General features: G+C 41.7%; 1 protein-coding gene across 2 annotated transcripts in view; it reads right to left on the bottom strand.

Moving 5' to 3' along the window:
- The window catches only part of LOC126184610 (constitutive coactivator of peroxisome proliferator-activated receptor gamma-like), a 521,164-nt gene that overhangs the window by 318,724 nt on the left and 181,536 nt on the right, over positions 1-20,904 (bottom strand). For both annotated transcript variants that reach the window (XM_049927063.1, XM_049927064.1), the window contains one exon: positions 8,256-8,570. In XM_049927063.1, the coding sequence (XP_049783020.1) occupies positions 8,256-8,570 (315 nt within the window). The remainder of the gene's footprint in view (positions 1-8,255; positions 8,571-20,904) is intronic.

The raw sequence follows: 20,904 nt of genomic DNA, 5'->3' as shown, positions 1-20,904 counted from the left end.
TCCTTCGTCTTAGAGTAACATCTACACCCACACTCTGCGAAGTGCATGGTAGATGGTACATCACACTGTATCGGTTATTACAGCTTTTTCCCGTTCCATTCACATGCAGAGTGCACGAAAAATGACTTTAAATGCCTCTGTGCATGTTGCAATTACTCTAATCTTACCCACACGATCCCTATGGGAGCAATATGCAGGGTGTTGTAGCATATTCCTGGAATCGCCATTAAAGCAGATTCTTGAAACTTTGTTAGTAGACTTTCCATCTATCTTCAAGAGTCTGCTAGTTAAGTTCTTTCAGCATGTGAATGACTCTCTCTCTCTCTCTCTCTCTCTCTCTCTCTCTCTCTCTCTCTCTCTCTCTCTCTCTCTCTCTCTCTCGTGGGTCAAACGAAGCTGTTACCGTACCATTCGTGCTGCACTTCTTTATATGATCAACATTATCTGCCAGTCATACTTGATACGGGTCAGCACACTTTAGCAGTATTCTAGGATGGGTCGCACGAGTTATTTGTAAGCAATCTTCTTGGGAGAATGATTGCATTTCTCTAGTATTCTACCAATAAAACAGTCCGCTACCCGCTTTACCCATGACTGAGCCTATGTGACTGTTCCACTTCGTGTTCTTACCAAGTGTCACACCCAAATATTTGTATGGGTTTATACAATACTAATTTTTGTTTTGTTTTGTGAAGCGAACAATTTTACATTTTTGAACACTTAAAGCAAGCTGCCAATCATTTCATCACTTTGAAATATTATCAAGGTCTGACTGAACATTTGTACAGCTTTGTCCAGACTGTATTTTGTTGTAGATAACATCATCCGCGAAAGGTGTGAGGTTGCTATTAATATTATTCCAAACATCATTAATTTACAACATGAACAGCCAATGACCCAACACGCTTCCCTGGGGTGTGTCCGAAATTAATTCTACATCTGCTGATGACTCTGCATCCAAGATAATATGCCGTGTCATCCCTACCTGGAAATGTTCAATGCAGTCACACAATTCGTCTGATACTCCATATGATTGTACCTCTGATGATAAGCATTGGTGTGGTCCCGAGTCAAATGCTTTTCAGAAATTGAGAAACAGTGCATCTGCCTTATTGCTTTTATTTATGGCTTTTAGGATGTCATGTGAGAAAATTAAAATTTCACATGATCTATGTTTCCGAAATCCATGCTGGTTGGCATGGAGGAGGTCATTCTGTTAGAGATACTGCAATAAGTTTGAGCTCAGAATGTTCTAAGATTCTACAATAAATGGATGTCAAGAACGCTGGACAGTAGTTTTATTGATCACTTCTGCTATCCTCCTTGCAGAGAAGCGCGAGCTGTGCTTTCTTCCAACTACTGGGTATGGTTTTGTGCCCAAGGGATCTAAGACATAGTTAACAGAGGGGCTAAAGGTGGATTCACACTTGCCGGAACGCCACCATCAAGAAACCATAAAGTTTTAGCATGTAGACAGTCAGAGAAATTTCTGAGCATCCACACAACAAGAAAGAACATCGTGACGTCACAGCTGGTTCATAAATCACTCACCAGAGTTGCTGTTTCGTAGCTCATGGCAGATTATAAAATGTCGAAATTTAGTTTAAATAAGTTTGCAATGATTGTTACTGCACTTGATCTTGAGGAACAGAGCAAAAAGGTCTGGGGTAGCAAAATGTTAAATTGAGGCTCTTACGGATATTTGCATACTCATTACAACGAGCTGGAAGAGTAGTAGTTATTGTTCTATAACTATTTCAGAATGTCTGAACAACAGTTTTTTTTACCTGTTAAGCAAGAGACAAATAAAAATTACGGATTTAAGCATCCAATATCACTTCAACTGCAGCTCATGGTTTGCTTACAGTATGTCTAGATGTGCCGTTTTGTGTACTTGAACTATGTTTACACATATTTCTGCTACCTGCTGTTCATCCTTAATTTATTAAAAATCTTATTTTAAACTTCTGCATGCCACATCAGCTTCACTTCCGGTTTTTCTTTTCACTGTTCCACTGGAAAAATCTTGAGTAAAGCACATTGAACAAGATATGTATCTTTTATTTTGCAATGTATTCCTTCAGTGTATAAAAAAAATACTTTAACTTAGTATATTCTTCCAGTACATATTAAGACATTCTCGCAGTAGTTGTCACTGGGGAATATTTTCGTACCAGTTCACACTATGTTCTTCAAAATTGCTCGCCAAGTAGGCAACGCTATGGCCCGTCGAAAAATTCTTACCGAGAAACCTTGGTGGTGTGTGGTGTGTCGATGCCACCATATGAACTACAGAGGAGAATCTTTTGATATGATGATGACATTCTGTCAAGTGTGAATTCACCTTAATTCAGCTGTGAACTGGGTATAGAATCTGATAGGGATTCCGTCAGGCCCTGGGGCTTTGTTCAGTTTTTACGATTTCAGCTGTTTCTCAACATCATTGACACTAACATCTATTTGACTCATCTTTTCAGTGGTACAAGAGTTAAGCTGAGGCAATACTCCTTCGTAACAGAACATTCGAAAACAAAGTTAAGCATTTCTGGTTTTTGTTAGCTACCCTCAACTTCAGTTCCAGGCTCGTCAATGAGTGACTGGACTCTAACTTGGGTGCCACTAACAGCCTTTACATATGATCAGAATTTCTTTGGGTTTTTGTTAAACAACATTTGACAATATTCTGCTACAGCAGTCATTGAAGGCTTCACACATGACGCTCTCAACTGCCAAATGCGTTCCATTCGGCATCCCTCTATCAATGGGCCTATGTTTTGTTTAATACCATAGTACATTTCTTTAGAAACTTGCTTATAGTGCCTGTGTACCAAGGAGGATCTCTCGTATTACGAGCTGTTCTACTGGGGTACATATGTATCTAGTGCATGGTCAACTATTCTTTTAGACTTGAGCCATACTTCCTCTACTTGCTCCCACACTGAGCTAAGAGTTTAAAGTTCCTCATTGACATGAGACTATTGTTTCTGTTTCTCATTTGCTGAATGTAAAAATCATTCTGCTTGTTTTAGTTGCTTTTTGTGTTGGTGCTATAACTGAATTATGGACACTGATATCAGTTTTGATGTGAACTTCCTCAAAGAGGTCACGTTGTTCATTGCCATTACATCCAACGTATTTCCATCATGAGTGGGGTTCAGATTATCTGTTCTAGGTAGTTTTCAGACAAGGCAGTAAAGTTTCTCCCAATTTCATGTAATGTCCACCACTAACAAATCTATATGCATCCTAATTGACTGTTAGATAGTTAAAGTCTCCTTTGACGACAGTGTCAGGAAACTGAGGTTTCTCTAAAGTTTTCGTTTACATCAGGAGATGAGTCTGGTGGGCAATGGAAGGATCCAGTTATTTTATGCCCACCCCTGATACTGAGTCTTTCCCAAACAATCTCACATACAGCGTCAGTTTCTATCATGGTGGATGTGAGTCTCTTGTCTACTGCGACAAATACTCCATTTCCCTATCCTTTCAATACATACTTACATATTCCCCAAAAAAATCTCGCTGCTACCGATTTCAGATTTCAATCAGCTTTCTGTACCTAGTATTACGTGAGCTTCATTGCTTTTGGTGAGCTCTGGCACTATGCTGCGAATGATTTGGCAGTTTACCATTAGGATTTTAATATTTCAACATGAGGGAGCACAGCAATCAGTCATTTCCTTTCATGTTATATTAAGCAAATCTAGATTTCAGCTAGTGCCTAGCCATTATCAATGTACTATTTCATAGCATCAATGCATGTCCTAATATGTCAGTCCCCTGTTGTTGGTGTTTCTGTCACAGTTTCTTCAAGACCACTCTTCTTGAGCCATTGATAATGGCTAGGCAGTAGCCAAAATCTAGATTTGCTTAATGGAACCTGTAGAGAAAGAATGACTGACTGCTGTGCTCCATCATTTTGAAAGTCATATCACAGTCGTTGAGTGCATCCACACAGCTAATGAAAGATGACTTGATGAGGATTTTAATACTCTCATCTATGGGAGGCATTTGTTTCGATCTTATAGTGATACTTCTGGGTTTCCTACAGCTATCCTTATCTGGATTGGGTGGAGAGTCACTAATTTAAAAGAAATCCTTGTGTACACCCCACACACAGTAAGCTACCTGAGTAGCAGCCTGTGATGTGTAATGCACACCTGACCCATTTAGGGGGACCTTACAGGTCTCAGCCCTATGGCACAAGCTCAGGAAGTCACAGCCTAGCTTGTCACAGAGCCTTTGAAGTCTCTAGTTCAGTCCTTCTATTCGACTCAGAACCAAAGAGTCAGGATAAGTTCTGGAGATAGTGCTGCAAATTGTTTCGTTGAAGCTCCATGCACAAGGCTGGTATTCTCAACCCTCTTCCAGTCGCTGGAATGGTCCAAGTATGACCTCAGAGCCCAGACAAGTATTATTTGTTTCAAGTGTGCCACAATCTGCACTTCATTGCGTGTTCCCTCAATGGCTGCTGGAATAAGCTCAGCATGCCCAATGAGGCCTCCAGGCATACACACTGAGTGTACCTGGTGTTTCTTCCCATACCTCACTGCCATTTTCCTAAGGGGTACCATTATTGGTCATGCATTTGAACTGTCGACAATTGATACACTCCTACCCTTTTGTGTTTATCTCCTCTTGATACACAACAAAGCAGGTGAAGTGAGTCCCACTGGCTCAGTTTCATTGAATGACAGCATCTTGAACTTGTTTGTAAGAGGGATCGGTATAACACCCTGTGTCCGACTTGGTCCCTGTCTACCCTGTTCAGGACTCCACTCACAGTCAAGTAGATGGGTAATTATAGGGCTTGTATTTCCTGCAGGAGACAGTGTGTCCACAGGAGAGGATAGAACGTCAGGTAACTTCGTGCCTCTTGGTAACCTAACACTCCCATTCACAGCAGCTTCCAATCACTTGACAGTAGTGAGGATGATATCCAGCTGCTTACGAATAGTAACTAACTAATCTCCTGCCTGAAACAAGCCAACACATTGGCACTGTGTTATGCCTGGTCCAATATTTTACAGAATAGTAAAGGAGAAACTTTATAATAAGCTTTCTGATTGTCTTTTGAGTTTGATATGCTGCAAATAATATCAGCAGTCTTTTGGAACGTAAGTAATTCATAGCTAAAAGCGAGATATCTATTACAACAGAGAACTTGGCTTTACTACTGCTCTAAAGCGTTTTCTAGGTTATCGTTATTAAGGAAGTTAGCAGCCTTATTTTATGATACATACAGACAATAACACTATCAAAAGAGGGAACTAATATAATACAATATTTTCCTGGGCGTAAACCGAGGCTACTTTGTTCCAATATTTAGACACTATGTACCGATGCTTGAAAATACCTAAGGTAAAGTTAGCAGATTTGATAATTTTCAAGAAATTAACTAAGGCACGAAGTAATGATGTCTGAGTGAAGAGAACTTCGAATTTTCATTTTACAGTGAGTTATACAGTTTCTAAAATTGGGGCAAAGTTTCCCATATGGGCAGGTTACTTTGCTCCACTTTCAAAATCAGTTTAATTCTTATGGAAAAAAATCTATGGAGCAATGTTAGACAGAGTAAGTATTCGATTTTCTTGGATACACCATGTTCACCAAAAATACATTTTTATATAATCTAGGTACCATAACCTAATTACCACACAGTTCAGCATTGACACTCAACACCACTCAGTTCAGTAATTTGGAAAAAGCCCCTTTTATTCACTATGTTAGGTGGATCTATGCCTCCTACAACATCTTTCCCTTCATAAGAGATCATCTGATTTTGATGGCCATTTGCATGATATTTTTTGACTTAGTTACAGCACTTATTGTAGCCCCAGTCTCATTAAAGTTTTGAATAACACCTGGATACAGATGATCCTCATAATGAAAGATCACAAAAGCACCGACTTCTCTCTTGTTTAATTTGTGGTCCTTGAGAGTTCTGTAAGTTTTCCTCCTTCTTCGTACTCTACTTCCAGAAGACATCTCTTACTGTGAGACTCCCAGGATTCTTTGTCAGAAGAGTCTTGAGTATAGTGATCTTCACTTCTCTTAGAATGCCAAATTTGCTTTCTTTTACGTTTTCCTGGTTGGTCTATAGGTGTTTGTGAACCGGTTTCTGCTGCAACACCCACATTTTCCACCATTCTTCTACTGTTACTTGTTGCATAAGAAAGACTTTTTCGAAGTGAGGCTGGAATCTTTCTTCTTTTGTGGGACTTCTATCCCCAGGAATGTTGAGAGTGTCCTTTCTTTGAAGAATGAACAGAAATGAATTATTCAGATCATCTTGATGCACCTCTCTGTGTCCAATGCATTCAAGCAATAGTTCAACATTACAGGGAAATATTCTACACTTCCTAAGGCTACTTCTCACATTTGGCTGCATCACATCAAGAGCCTTTCCCATCAGAGCAGGAAACTAGTGTTTAAGAACAACACCACACTTCATTCCTTCAAGTGTTTGCTTCCACTCACATAATACATGCCACCATACAAATTTCATGGGATGAAATAAGGCAATGTCTGAAGGTTGAATGAGATGAGTTGAGTAAGGTGGAAGAGACACAAAATGAACGTCAGTTTCTCTACACCTCTGGAAAATTTGGATGTTCAAATGTGTAGAGAGATCGTCAGGAATCACAGCCTTTTTCCCTTCCACTTTCTCCAAGTTGGGCAGCAGTATGGTCTCAAACCAGTTACTGCATCAAACCATCCTGAACTACAATGATTGTACCTGCATCCCTTTGGACCTCCCTCCGAGCATGTGTTCCGCAACTGCCCAGACTCGTAGGCAACACAGGGTGGCAAAAGTCCCCCTGCTGCACTGCCACACATCATAATGGAGCAACTAGATTTAGAAAAGTTACAAATTCTTTCTGGGTACTTTGTACCTCGGCAGCAGGTAACTCTGCTTTTACCAGGATTGTCGAGAGATTTGTCTCATCTCATGTGTAATGGTGTTACATAGGACATATTTCAATGCGTTTACGCAACATGATTTCATCAATAGCTGCCCTGCTGCATATCTTTGTCAATTGAGGATGTCGTTGAAGGAAACATTTTGTCCAATCTTTCCCTGGTATATTGTTGGAAATTGCTTTCACATTATGCCACAATCTATCCAGATAAGATTTTGCTATATAGCACAGATCAGCAGAATTTAAGGGGAAGCCATAATCACTCATTTCTATATACGATGCAAACACATTCTCCTCATTTCCATTAACAGGCTTCATTCTTGGGGTATTTTGGTGTCTTTGTTTAAGTTTGTTTGAAATCGTACATCTGTGGGCTTTTAAGTGAGGTGCAGCCTTTCTGTGGGAAAATGTACCATTCCTGATACTTTCCAGGCAATGTTCCAACTGTTGGGATGAATAATCGATGCATCGACGTGATCCTGGTTTTCATTTACATTCATGAACCATATCCATGAGAAATAATATAGAAATGTCACTAAAATACATTTTGTGAAAATGGGTGCAGTTACTTTCCTCCATTTTATGAGTGGTGCAAATCATTCCCCTTCCCCCCCCCCCCTTCCCCCCCCCCCCCCAACTTTTGAAAATGCAACCTCATTTTTTTTTTTTTTTTTTCAATAAGAGAACAACAAACGCAACTGCATTAACAAGCGAAGTAGGATTTCAGTTCACCATTAAATTCTACAGCAAACGGTCGTATACTTACCCTTTCAGTAATAAAATTCTGTTCTGAAGGGCAACTTTTCAAACACAAATTTCAGTTAAATAAATAACACCTCAACTTAATGCTTCCACTGAACAACTAAGCACAAAATGACAGACCCAGAAAGTAGTGGAAGGAAGACTGATGCTATCTATGATTTCAAGTTGAAAGCTTTTGATTTTAGTTAAGGATTTCCCCTCCAGAGGGCTTTGAAACTTTTTCATTTCCCCCCAATAGGAGCAACGTGGTTCCAATTTACGGTATTCATGGTAACTGTACTTCATCAACACAGATTTATTACGAAATACGTTCTACAAAACACTTGTAAACTGCGAAAATCTATGCAAGCCTCCGAAACTTCTCAATACGTGCCTTTGTCACGTGAATACAAAAAATTAGGGAACTGTTAGTTGTGTATGGGGACTACACAATATAGCTCAACAGCCACAGGAGTTTTTATTAAAACAGCACAAACATCACGTTTACATTTGCAAGTTTTCGAAATGAATTTATGTAACACAAACGTTTTAAAATCATTAAAATTGAACAAGACTCTAACTGTAGCTTACCTTTATAGAATGGATGAAATCTCTCAACTGTAACACGATGTCTACTGTTCCTATTGTCTTTGCCATTGACAGACACCTCATGTGAAGTCTGAGTTCGAGGACACTCAAGCAGCAACACAGTATTAAGTCTCTCTCTTGTTTTCTCCAGAACAATAGATGCTGGCGGGAAAACAGTGTCTGCAAAATCTTCCATCCTAGCACCACAGTCATGTGGAACTTCTTTGAGCACACGGAGAATTATCATTGGTATTTCATTTTTCCTGTGTTTCTCAGTAGCTGTCAAAAGTATTCGTTCCCAGTCGCTACCAGTGTTACCTAAAAGAAAAAGACATTTTAAATTTTGAAAATCAAACTTACAAGATGCATAAAGAATGGGAAATATACCATTATCCTGCCAGTAACGACAACAGATTTGTATACTTTACATACACAAAAATATGCAAAAAAAAACTGGAGATTCAAATTTTGATGGAAGAAAGAGACTTGAAAAGTTGATTTGCTTAACATGCTTAGTTCTCATTTCTTCTGCACAAATTAAATTACCACAAGACAACACACATGTCTTGACAATTAAATGACAAATGTAAATAAATATTATTCTGAATTGGGGCTCCTTAATGTTAACTGACAGACCACAATGGTATATAACTAGCAATTAATGATCTAACTACTACACCTACATTCATGCCACATTTTCAGAAACTACGATCAATGTTTTTGATCTGTCATGATAATGTGAAAAGTGGTAGAATTGATAAAGCAGTGTACAATAACCTCAAGAGACACTACAGGTCACAAATTAGCCAAATGCAGAGAAAATAATTTCAATGAGAGCTCAATAATAAACTTAATTCTGCATGGAGGGTCATTAAAGCAGACAGACCTAGAGTAAAAGTTGCATATGATGTCATTCCAGATTTTTTATTTTTTAATCAATGCTCCAAACACTAATTCTTCACATACTTATAACCAGAGTTTCAAAATTACAGTCTGCTTATACAAATTAGTTTTTATAAAATTTTGCTGATGCTATGCTAACTTGTTACCTGCAAACAACATGTTCGTTAGTGGTATTTTTCTGGACTATCTTACAAAGAATATAGTAGTACTTCTGTTTCAAAAAGGATGACAAATCCTGATCTAATAATTATCGTGCATTTTCTCTGCTACATATTTTCTCAAAAATAATTGAATACAAAGCAAATTCTCATACACCAGCTACACGTGCCACAACTGGTCAAAACGTTTCTATTGTGATACCCTCTTTGGAATCCAAATTCTCTGCTGAAGCCACACAAGAGGGCTTGGGCAAGCAATCTGAATCTCTAAACCACAGAATATTGCTGGAGAAACATTTATGTTAAGGCATTAAGCACCTGGAACAATAGACGGGACTGCGGGGTGCGGCGACTAGAGCTCACTGAGCATTCCTCAAGCTTATAGTTCTCAAGCAATTCTCGAAAAGCTCACGAGGAACAGCACGGCGGCGCCTGTCGCTGCGCCCTAGTTGACTACAACAGCATGGGTCGGGGTTATTGGAACTGAAGGCCGACACTAAACAAACACACTCACGGTCACTGTGCTCGTAACTAGTATGTCTCCGGTTTCAATCGAATAAAGTTATGATTCAAAACAATGTGGATATACGTAAACGAAAGTCATGGAGCTGACAATAGCGACAGCACTTGTTGAAGTATTTGTTTTCAAAGTCTTCGAAACATTTCAAAAAATACAACGGGCGTGATCAGACACTTACTCTTCTAATAATGCGGCTCAGGCAAAATACCCAGGTACAGGCCTATAGGTATGTATGTTGTACATCAAAATCGCCAGGGACGGAAACACTGATGACAACATACCCCAAAATCAAAAATAGCAAAGTTGCACGGTATGTAATTTTATTGGATTACTTTTCCAGCAAAATCTCCTTGCAGGAACCACTGATCCAAAACATACATTTCTCGTCACAGAGGGAAGTAAACGGCAACAAGAACTAGTTGCCGCTCAAGTCGCCATGACAATTTTAAACAGCTCTGTTGTAGAGGACACTGGTTTTCGAGATTTTGTCGCGCTGTCGGAAACAAAATACTCGATTATAAATTTAAAAAATGTGCCACATGAGTGATGAAAATTACTATAAAGAGAAAGAGACTGTAAACATGAAGGACTCTACCAGTTTATTTAATGACCGACACTTGGACCTTGCTGAATTGTGGCATATATGTATCGACGTAACTGGTCATTTTATGTACAGTAATTTGTGCCTAAAAACTTTAGCTCTCGAGACAGTTTCTTTCCAGTAAAGCATACAGCGCCAAATGTTAATAAGGCATTAGATGACAGGGCTTCATAATGGAACATTGAAAAGAAAGCTGTAAGCATCAGAACTGGTAATGCGAGTTACATAACGCCCGCAGTACAGCTTACTCGTACTTGCAGCGTAGGTATGCAACACGATCGATTTAGTTGAGAGGAGTTCTTTGAACAGCAAAAACAACAACAACAACAACAACAACAGTGATCCCTGCATCAAGTGGGAAAAAAGGCCAGAAAATTAGTCAGTTATTTTAAAACAAATTCCTACCCTAATGGAAAAAACCTCTACATAAATTAATTCACCAAAAAGATACTTGTAGGGAAGTCAGTTCTGGGGTTCTGTGCAGCTGTTGTGACAGATGGTTACATTGGGGTGAATGTGGTGGCATGGGAATCAGGAAAGTAAATGGGTCTCTTCCAAGGTATTGAAGAGTATGTTCAAGGGATAGGAAAATAGCAGAACAGGAAGGGAAGATTTGTACTTTGTAGCATTGGCACGCGACACAGTAGCATGCCCATTGCTGGCAGCCCTTGTTGACATTTCTCCACACAAAGCGCTCTGCTATGAGGTGGGTGGAGGTACGAACACTGGGGAAGGCTAAATTACGCAATGCGTTGAAGACAGCTCGACAGAGTGTGGTTGGGATGACGGGGCATAATGTGCGCGTACTGTCGTCACACCAGAAATGCCAGGGAAGGTGGCGCAGATGAAGTGTAGTGAAGAGGTAGAGTCTGAAATCAGGTTTTCTGTGTCCTCGTCAGTGGGTTGGAGGTTAGGCAGTTCAGAGAGGTCTAACAGGGAATGGACGGCGTCGACTCGTTAAAGGAAATCAGCAACCATATTGTCAGCACCCTTTATGTGTCTGACATCGGTGGTGAACTGAGATATGAAGTCCATGTATCCGAAGTGGCGAGGACACGGGTCAGCTGGCGGGTTTGTAATGGCTGTAGACAGGGGTTTGTGGTCCGTTAAAACATAGAAAGGACGTCCCCCAACGTCAGTCTTAAAATGCCTGATCTCTTCGTAGACCACGACCAACTCCCTGTCAAACGCGGAATATTTCCATTGTGCATTGATAAGCTTCCACGGGAAGAACTGCAGAGGCGAAGTTTGGCCGTCGATTGTCTGGCTAAGGACAGCACTGATAGTAGAATCGCTCATGTCTGTGTTGATGAAAAGCTGCGCATTGAGATGAGGAAGCGTAATGGTGCAGGCCTCGGCAAGAAGATTTTTGAGGGCAGTGAAAGAGGCAGTCATAGGAGAGGTCCATGGAACAGGCCGAGATCCAGAAGTGTTGGTGCCTGCCAAGGTGTCTGTCAGTGGAGCCTGAATCTCCGCAGCCTGAGGTAGATGTCGACGATAATAATTAATCATCCCCAGAAAGTGCTGGAGCTCTTTGAATGACGAAGGTCTGTGTAGGTTTAGTATTGTTTGTACTTTCTCAGGGGCGGTGAAATGCCATCAGCAGAGACCCAAAAACCAAGAAAAGTGACAACAAGTTGATGTAGCTGTAATTTGTCCTGGTTGGTCTCGATGCCTGCTGCCGCGAGGGTGTTCATAACAGTTTGCACATGTCGAATGTTGTCCTTGATGGAGAAGCTGAACAGAAGAATGTCATCAAGATATGGAAAGCAGAATTTTAGGTCGAATAGCACTTCGTTGATGAAGTGTTGCCAGGTCTGGGTTGCATTTTTCAGAATGAAGGGCATAAATTGAAATAACCCGATCGGGATGGTGATTGCTGTCTTCTCGATGTCTTCAGGTGCCATGGGGATCTGGTGGTAGGCCCATTTGCAATCAATGATAGAGAACGTGGTCACACCTGCAAGGGAACTGGTATAGTTGGCATTGTTGGGTATGGGGTAAGTGTCCATAATTGTTTGTGCGTTTAGTTGACGGTAGTCTCCACACATGCGCCAAGACCCGTCTTTCTTGGGTGTCAGAGGTATTGGCGTTGACTAGCTACTGGCAGAGGGTTCAATGACACCAGAGCTTAGTAGTTCAGAAATTTGATTTTTAATGTCGGAGAGGCGCTCGGGACAAAGTCGATATGGTTTACTGGAGATCGAGGGACCTGATGAGAGGCGAAGCTTGTGAACCGTGCCATTGGTGACGACAGAAATGTTGCCGGCGGCACGGGAGGCGGTTTGTTTACAGTGTGTGGCGGGCAGGGCAGGCAAGGCGTGGTTGTGGTGTTCGGAGCCACTCAGCGGATCTATCAGGAGCCAAGGCAGCAAAGTGTCCCAGCCCAAAGCAGTGGCATTGTGGTCGGGTGAGCTCGGTAGAGCTCGAGGGCGCGGCTTGTGGCAGCACGGTCATGGGCGAAACGCTTGGCGCAAATGCACTGTCTGTGTTGTCAGTGGCAGTCACACGGCGGCACACAGGAGCCGAGGTTGCATAGTTTGAGGCGCTGTCTGCGAGGGGCGGGGTAGGAGCCATCCGTTCAGGAACACGTGACGCTCGTCGCACTTGCGCACTTGTGTCGCGTTGAGTGTCAAACGCTGCCATGTTAGGAGGGTGCGGCCATGCGGAACTGTCAGTACATGTTATGGCAGTCTTGATAGCACAGTTGCAAGGGGTAGCGGAATAAATACATGGAGGCTCGATTGCTGGGACTGCAAACAGATTCGGCGCACTTACTGACCTTGCTTTGTCCTTGCTGTAGTGTCTGTAATTCCTTTGCTGCATCGGAGAGCTGGAGCTGTGTTTTGTGGAGCCGGAGGGAGGGCTTGAAGTTTTCCTTGTGTAGGCAAGCGACGTGTTCAAGCTCGACAAGGCACTTGTGCATAGTTTCTTGTAACCTCGTCGACACAGACAAGCATGTATGGATGATATGAGCCTGGACCGATGTGTCACGGGGGTGTTTGCTCGACGGAGCACAGGGGAAGTGAGTCTTGGACGGATGATGAAACATAGTGTTTTGCACTAGGTCCGGTGAAAGTTTGTGGTGTCGCAAGAAGTCAATGCCTAGTAAGGATCATCAATTTCGCACACTAAAAAAGTCCACTCGAATTCGCAGTTTGCAGAGAGTGAGACGACGTAGGAAGTTGAACCCGAGCATTGTAGTTTAGTTAAATTCATGGCTTGCAGTGAAGTATGATGAGGGCGGATGTTCGACAATGCTAAGGATGGAGGCAGCAGCGAAACATCAGTGCCTGTGTCCACTAGGAAAGGTATCCCACCGAAATGTCTTTAATGTAAAGTCGTCCACAATTATCCGGGTGTTCCCGGACAGAATGGAGCACTGGGGGGTGCCTGTCATATTGTGTGCAGGAGGTGGCACCCGGACCTACCTGTGCTTGGCGTTTGGGAAGTAGCAGAGTGGTCTGCAGTTCTGCACCGCCTCACCAAACTGTGTGTGGAAGTAACAGTACGGGTAGTGCGGTTGCATTTACTGCAGAATGTTCGCTGCCAGTGGTGGTGGCCGAGGTTCGGTGGCCGCAGCAGGTTTGGTTGCAGGAGAGGGTGGAGCCGGTGACATCCCAGTTGCTTGTTTACAGCTTCCCGGAGCAAGCAGAATGGTCGGCACAGTATGGCCCCGGCTGCGTCCGGCCACAGGACGATGAGCCTGAACCTGAGACTTGTCAGGTACGCAGTGGCTGTCGAAATGCAGCAGTGATGCATCATGTAGCTTGTCAGTAATTGTCATTCTTTGCGCAACAGGTTCGGGAGACATTTGTGCCAGAGCAAAGTGGATGTGAGGAGATAGTTAATCTGACCAGATGGCAAGGAGAGCTGTGTTGGAGAGTAGATCGGCGCTGACCAGGGCACGTAGCCGTCTCCAGAGCTGGGAAGGTTTGTCGTTGACTAGTTTCTTGACGTGGAGCACTTGCCATATTGCTGCCTCAGTTGAGTGTGCAAGCCGACGTAGAACTGTCTTTTTGGCTAGAGCGTACCGGGTAGATGAGTCCGGGGTGGCGACCAGGTCAGTAATCAATTCCTCCTGGTCGTGCAGATGGGTGATGAGACACAGAAACCTGGTTGACTCGTCGAGTTTGTAATGCTCAAACACTTCGTCCACAATTTTGAACCAGGTTGTAGCTCTGTCGGGATTAAACGGTGGCAGCATCGGTAAGCATTGTAGAATGTTTGGAAGAACAGGTTGAGTTGAGTTTGTCAGGGCACTGCCTGAATCGAGCTGTTGTTGCAGTAGTATTCCAGGAGAGTGTGCCTCCAGGGGATGTGGCAACGATGGCTGTTCAGGTGGCAGTGTGAAGGTGACATGTTGTGGTTGAGCGCGATCTGTCGAGGCGCAGAAGCCCGCCGCAGGTGAGACACTGTAATGTGTTGATTGCGCTTGCGGGAGTTCAACATATTGCAGGTGTGTTTGGATTGACGCGTCATGGAACACCGCCGCGGATGAGGCACCGAGATGTGCCGAGAACGGTAGTGGAAGCTCAACTGGAGCCGGCGTGGGGGCGACAGGTGAGAAAAAGTTCAAAGTTTGAGAACGCGTGTTAGTCCACAGAAAGCTCGACATATGAACAGAGCTGGGGCCACCTGTGTTGCAGGGAGGCTGCGGAGGTGCGGGCTGTCCAGAAGCACAGTGTGTGAAATGATGTCAAACGTGGGACGGAATGTGTGAATGTTCACTGTTCATGGTCACACTGCTCAAAACGGTGTGCGGATAAGGTGAATCTCGTGGCACAAAACACTGAGGCGTAGCAGTGGGACAGAGGAGGAGGTCAGGCACAAATAACAAGTTATTGTTCCTGTTGCAGGCTGAGGTATCGAAGTAGGAAGGCATGTGCTGATGCTGAACCGAGGCAGGTGTGGACATGGTCGGATTCTGAGGAGGTTGACCTGTGAACGAAGTAGCTCTGGCCACGTGGCAGGTATCTGCATGATACTGCACGGATTTCGGCATGGCAAATCGTTGTCCTGGTGGTAGTAGGTTGTCTGATGAAGCATTTGGAGAATTTGGCAATGATCCCGCACTGCACGGCGATCTGTAAGAGGTAACTGCACAGTCGATGAGGGAGGCACATGCGGCAGGAACAAAGGGGTTTGATAGCCGGAGTCATGCACACTCTTAACCTCATGTATTGTTGCAGGCTTGAAAACGTCCGGTGAAATCGGCGGAATCATTGAGTGACAGGCATCGTGTTGCAGTCCTGGCAGGTGTACATCGCCCGCAACACAATGCATGTCAATCACAAAATCTGGCGTTGGGCACTGGGCCGAAGTCATTGTTCGAATGCTGTGTCGATGTAATACACGCGAAAATAACAGACGCGGAGGTCGCAGACACAGTAAAACGGCGAAAACAGAAGATTTTACAACTCGGGGTCACCAGTGAGGAGGGTGTTCGGGTTGGTTGCACCAAAAGGCACACCCATCAAGCAGTAGTTCATTTATTAACCTTAACACATACAGGGATCACAAAGGTGGATGTGAGTCCATCTAAACTATGGAATTATTCTATGGGGTAATTCTCCAGGCCCCGGGAAAATTTTTATTTGGCAGAAACAAAGAGTGGTCGTAAAATGTGGACTATCCAGCAATGAAAGTAAGTTATTTGGTTGGATGAGTCTTCTTTTTATTCTGTTTCCAACTTCTGGCTGAGTTTACTCCCAAGAGTGAAACAGGGTGGGGGTTCAGTGACCATTTGGGTAACCATATTGTGCTATTATATGGGCTCAATGGGCACTCTACAAGGTCGCATTACTGCCAAGGATTATGTGACCATTTTAGGTGATCATGTCCTTCCCTGTTTGTTCCCTAAGCATGGCGTTGTGTTTGAAGAAGATGTGGCCCCTGGTTGCATACCTTGTATTATCCATGAGGGGTTTTGTGAGCACACAGAGGAATTGTCTCATTACCTCATGCCACCACAGTGACAGATCTCAATATTTTTGAGCCTTTGTGGTCTACTTTGAGAGAAAGGTGCATGATCACTATCTACCTTCATCATCATTACCCAAACTTGCCATTATTTTGCAGGAAGAGTGGTATGAGATTCCCTTGAAAACATACAATATTCCTGTATTTATTTAGTCTGTAATGACTGGAAACTGTTCTGAATGCCAGTGGTTTTCCTCAACTGTATCAAGCATGGTAATGTGTTGTGTTTTTGGTGTTTTCATATTTTTGTCCACTCCCTGTATCTTACCCACATCATAAATTATGATAACCTACGTGTACACCTCCAGCCATAATTTGCAAACACTTTTGAAGTGCATGGCAGCACAAAGGACCTACTTCTTATTGTACCACATTTTACATTTTTTTTTGTTTCATTTCCATATTTACTACCTAATACAAAGTTGCCGATATTTATTAGTGGACACTGATATAGCATGCTTCCCTCATTCGCCATGACAGATTGAACTGTTCTGGGATTGCTGGGGATATTTTCAATGAGGTGTCTGAACATCTGTGGAAGAGTAGCAGGCCATTCTTCCTCCAGAGTTGAAACCAGAGAAGGTAGTGATGTTGGATGCTGGGGTGTGGACAGAAGTAGATGTTCTACCTCAGCCCAAAGGTGTTCCACTATGTTCATGTCAGGACACTGGGCAGGCTAGTCCATTTCAGGAATATTGACATCCACAAACCTTTACTTCACAGAGCCTACTTTACGACAGGGTGCACTGTCGTGCAGATACAATCAATCTTTTTTCCAGACTGTTCCTCTACAGTATGCACTACACAATGCTAACCATGAAAACATCCCCATACCACAGAACAACCTCCTCCACACTTCACTGTTGGCACTACAGATGATGGCAGATAATGTCCTGCAAGCATTCACCATACCCTGCACCTTTCCATCAGATTGCACAGAGTGTGATTCACCACACGACATCACCCGTTTTGTTGTTTCTCTTTACACCACATGATATGTCACTTAGCATTGTCTACAAGTTTATGAGATACTGCTCAACCATCATACTCCATCCTTTTTAATTCTCTACAGTCTTTTACGTGGACTGCTCATTGCACTTTAACTCATGACTGATTCATTCTGCTGATTTCATGCAATTTTTTAAACCATCCTTCACAATGCTCAATGGTCCCTGTGCATCAGTACGTAAGGTTTGCCTGACTTTGGTTAGGCTGCTGCTGTACCTTCATATTTCCACTTCACCAAAAGTCAAACAAGGGCAACTATAGAAGGGTTGAAATATAGCTGGTGGATTTGTTACTTAGGTGGCATCCAATGACTAGCCCATGTTCGAAACCAAGGAGCTCTCCTGACCAACCCCTTCTGCTGTTACACTTCTATTCTAGCACCACAATGCTCCCCGCCACTTTTTGTACTGGCAGGTTAACCTCTCATGGCATGTAGCGGTCAATTACATAGGGGTGTCTGAATACTTTTGATCATAGTAGTATGAGGGAACAATGACTGGCTGTGTGTGTGACAATCAGTATAATCTTACCTTGTGGTCCCTATGGGAGTAATATGTAGGAAAAAAACAGCATAGTCCTAGATTCCTCACTTAACAGTGGTTCTTCAAATTCTGTAAGTAAGCATGTTATCTTCAAGTGTCTGCAGGTTTAGGTTTTTCTCTCCCATGGGTCACACAAGCCTGCAGTCAGTCATGCTGTTCTTCATACACATACAAAACCCCATATTAGATCTATTTGCTGCAGGTCCCACACATCTGAGGAGTATTCTACGATGGATCATGTGAATACCTTATATGCAATTTACTTTGGAGACGGACTGCACTTTCCCTAAATCCTACCAATAAATAGTAGTCTACCATCCACTTTGTCTACAGCTGAGCCTATATAATCATCCCATTTCATAAGCCCACATTCATGTATTCATATGAATTGACAGATTTCTTTTGTGACTCATTGATATGGTAGTCATATGATATCATGTTTTTGCATTTTGTCAAGTGCACAGTTTTAGATTTCTGTACATTTAAAGCAAGTTGCCAATCTTTGCACTACTTTTAAATCTTATCAAGACTTGCCTGAATATTTATGCAATTTTTTTGGTAGTACTTCAGAGTAGATAGCTGCATCATATGCAGGTTATTATTAATACTGTCTGCCAGATCATTAATACACAACAAGAGCACCAAGCGTCCCAACACATTTCCCTAAAGAATGCCTGAAGTTCCTTTTACAATTAATGGCTTTTATTTTATCTAGTCTATTTAGACAAATATAGTAAACACCACTGTACGAATGACACTGGCCCTAAATAAAAACCAATAATCATCTCAAACAAGCATATAGTGACTTCATTTATCACCTCTATTGGCAGTACTTAACAGTGGCACTGTAACTCATCTCTCAAAGAATCAGCACAATGTCAGGAGAGAGGGGGGGGGGGGGGGGGGGGGGATAAATCTTGTGTGAAACCCAACTTTATTCATATACAGTATTAGTTCCAAATGAAATTTTTTGAATCAATGAAAGAAAATGCTCAGTCAACTACATGTATTGGCAATACAATTTTAACAAATTATGTTTTTGAAGATGTACATAAATTATGTTTAGATTTAGGAGTTTCTGATCATCCAACATTACTCACTCAGCTCAGATCAAGCAAGGAGTTCTGCGTAAAAATGTCTACATGAAAAGGAACTTTAATCAGGAAAATATGATTTCATTTCATGACAAGGTGAGTGAGACAGAATTGCACTTTGACTGAAATATTTCAAGCAGTGGAAGTTTTAAAGCATTCTTAGGTAGGTTTTTAAATGTTTTCAATGAAAAATTTCCACCTAAAACTTGTTTTACTAAAGTGAAAAAAAATTGAAATGGATCACTAAAGGTATAAAAATCTGTAGTGCTATGAAAAGCCAGAAATATAAAGAACTAAGATTTAATAAAACCCCTGACTTTGTTGAATATGTTAGACAATATAAAATTACATTTAAGAAAGTTGTCAAGGCAGCAAAGCAAATGGCAAATAATAGTTTAATTTTAAAAGATCTGAATAAATCAGTGTTAAAGCCTGCAGTCATGAAATTTGTAAAATCAAGCTTGAAGATGAAGTTATTGTAAATCCAGCTCAAATGTCAGAATGCTTCAGTGAATTCTTCATTAATGTAGGGAAATCAGATGTCAATGTTGCAGTCTGTAACAGCAAAGTATGTATCTTCAGACTAGATCAAATGTCTGAATGCCTCCTGAAATTTTAAACAGTGTCGGCAACAGAAGTAAAAAGTGTAACATTAACAATGAAAAATGAAAACTCTGCACATTGGGACAGTGCATAAAATATTAGGACACCCACTGTCTACAATAATAAACTAATCTCTTGAACATAGATGTTTCCCAGAGATGCTAAAGCATGCAGAAGTAAAACCGCTGTTCAAAAAAAGGGTCGAGAGAGGATATGCGAAATTATCATCCCATACTACTTCTTCCAGCCATGTCAAAAGTATTAAAAAGGTCAGCTGCCATCCAAACTCAAAACTTCATTGAAAAATCAATTTGGCTTCCAGCATGGAAAAAGCACTATAGAAGCAATTAACAAGTTTGTTGACAAGATTAGCACATCATCATTAGGCTATAAAATTAAAGCTGCAGGGATCTTTTGTGACCTCTGGCTTACTTCATACATGTGCAGTAGGAAAGAAAGGGTGGTTGTCTACAAATGCAGGAAATTATTCTTCCAAATGAAAGACTTTAACACAAGGTATCCCTCGAAGTTCTGTCATAGTACCTACTTTGTTTGTACTATACATTAGTGATCTGTCAATCAATACAAATACCCCATCAGTTGTATTTGTAGGTGACACACCTGTATTAATTGAGGAGTATGAGCCACAAACTATCCCTGTCTGCATCATCAGTACAATAGGTCATTTAGAAACATAGTTGCATCTCAATGGATTAACACTGAACATCCCAAAAACACATATGATCTATATCAGAACAAACCAGACATCATCACAGGAAATTGAAATAAACCATAAAAACCAAAATCTAGAAGAAGTGGATTCTGTGAAATTTTTAGGATTAAATTTATATGAGAATTTAAATTGGAACAAATGTGTAGAATATCTAATAAACAAACTATATAGCTTTGCATCTGCAGTGACTGACATGGACACAAGGAAAATCGCATACCACAGCTCCTTTCAGTCACTTATAAGGCACAATATTGTTGTTTGGGGAAATTCAAGTAACTTAATGCACATACTAAAATTACAGAAATTGAGGGAATCCAAAGAAGTCATGTCACTATTTTCCATACCAATTTAGAATTATGTGAGGAGAACTGCTTTGATCACACTTACAACACAAGAAACAAAGAAAATTTTATGCTCCCTGCTCATTGTTTAAACTCATATGCTCAGATTACCCAGTATGTGGGAATGAAAATTTACAATAAATCAAAAGCCAAGAACATTTTGAGCA

Source organism: Schistocerca cancellata, chromosome 4 (assembly GCF_023864275.1).
Source record: "Schistocerca cancellata isolate TAMUIC-IGC-003103 chromosome 4, iqSchCanc2.1, whole genome shotgun sequence".
NCBI lineage: Eukaryota > Metazoa > Arthropoda > Insecta > Orthoptera > Acrididae > Schistocerca > Schistocerca cancellata.
The sequence above is the reverse complement of the archived record's forward strand: the minus strand, read 5'-3'. Positions and strand labels throughout refer to the sequence as shown.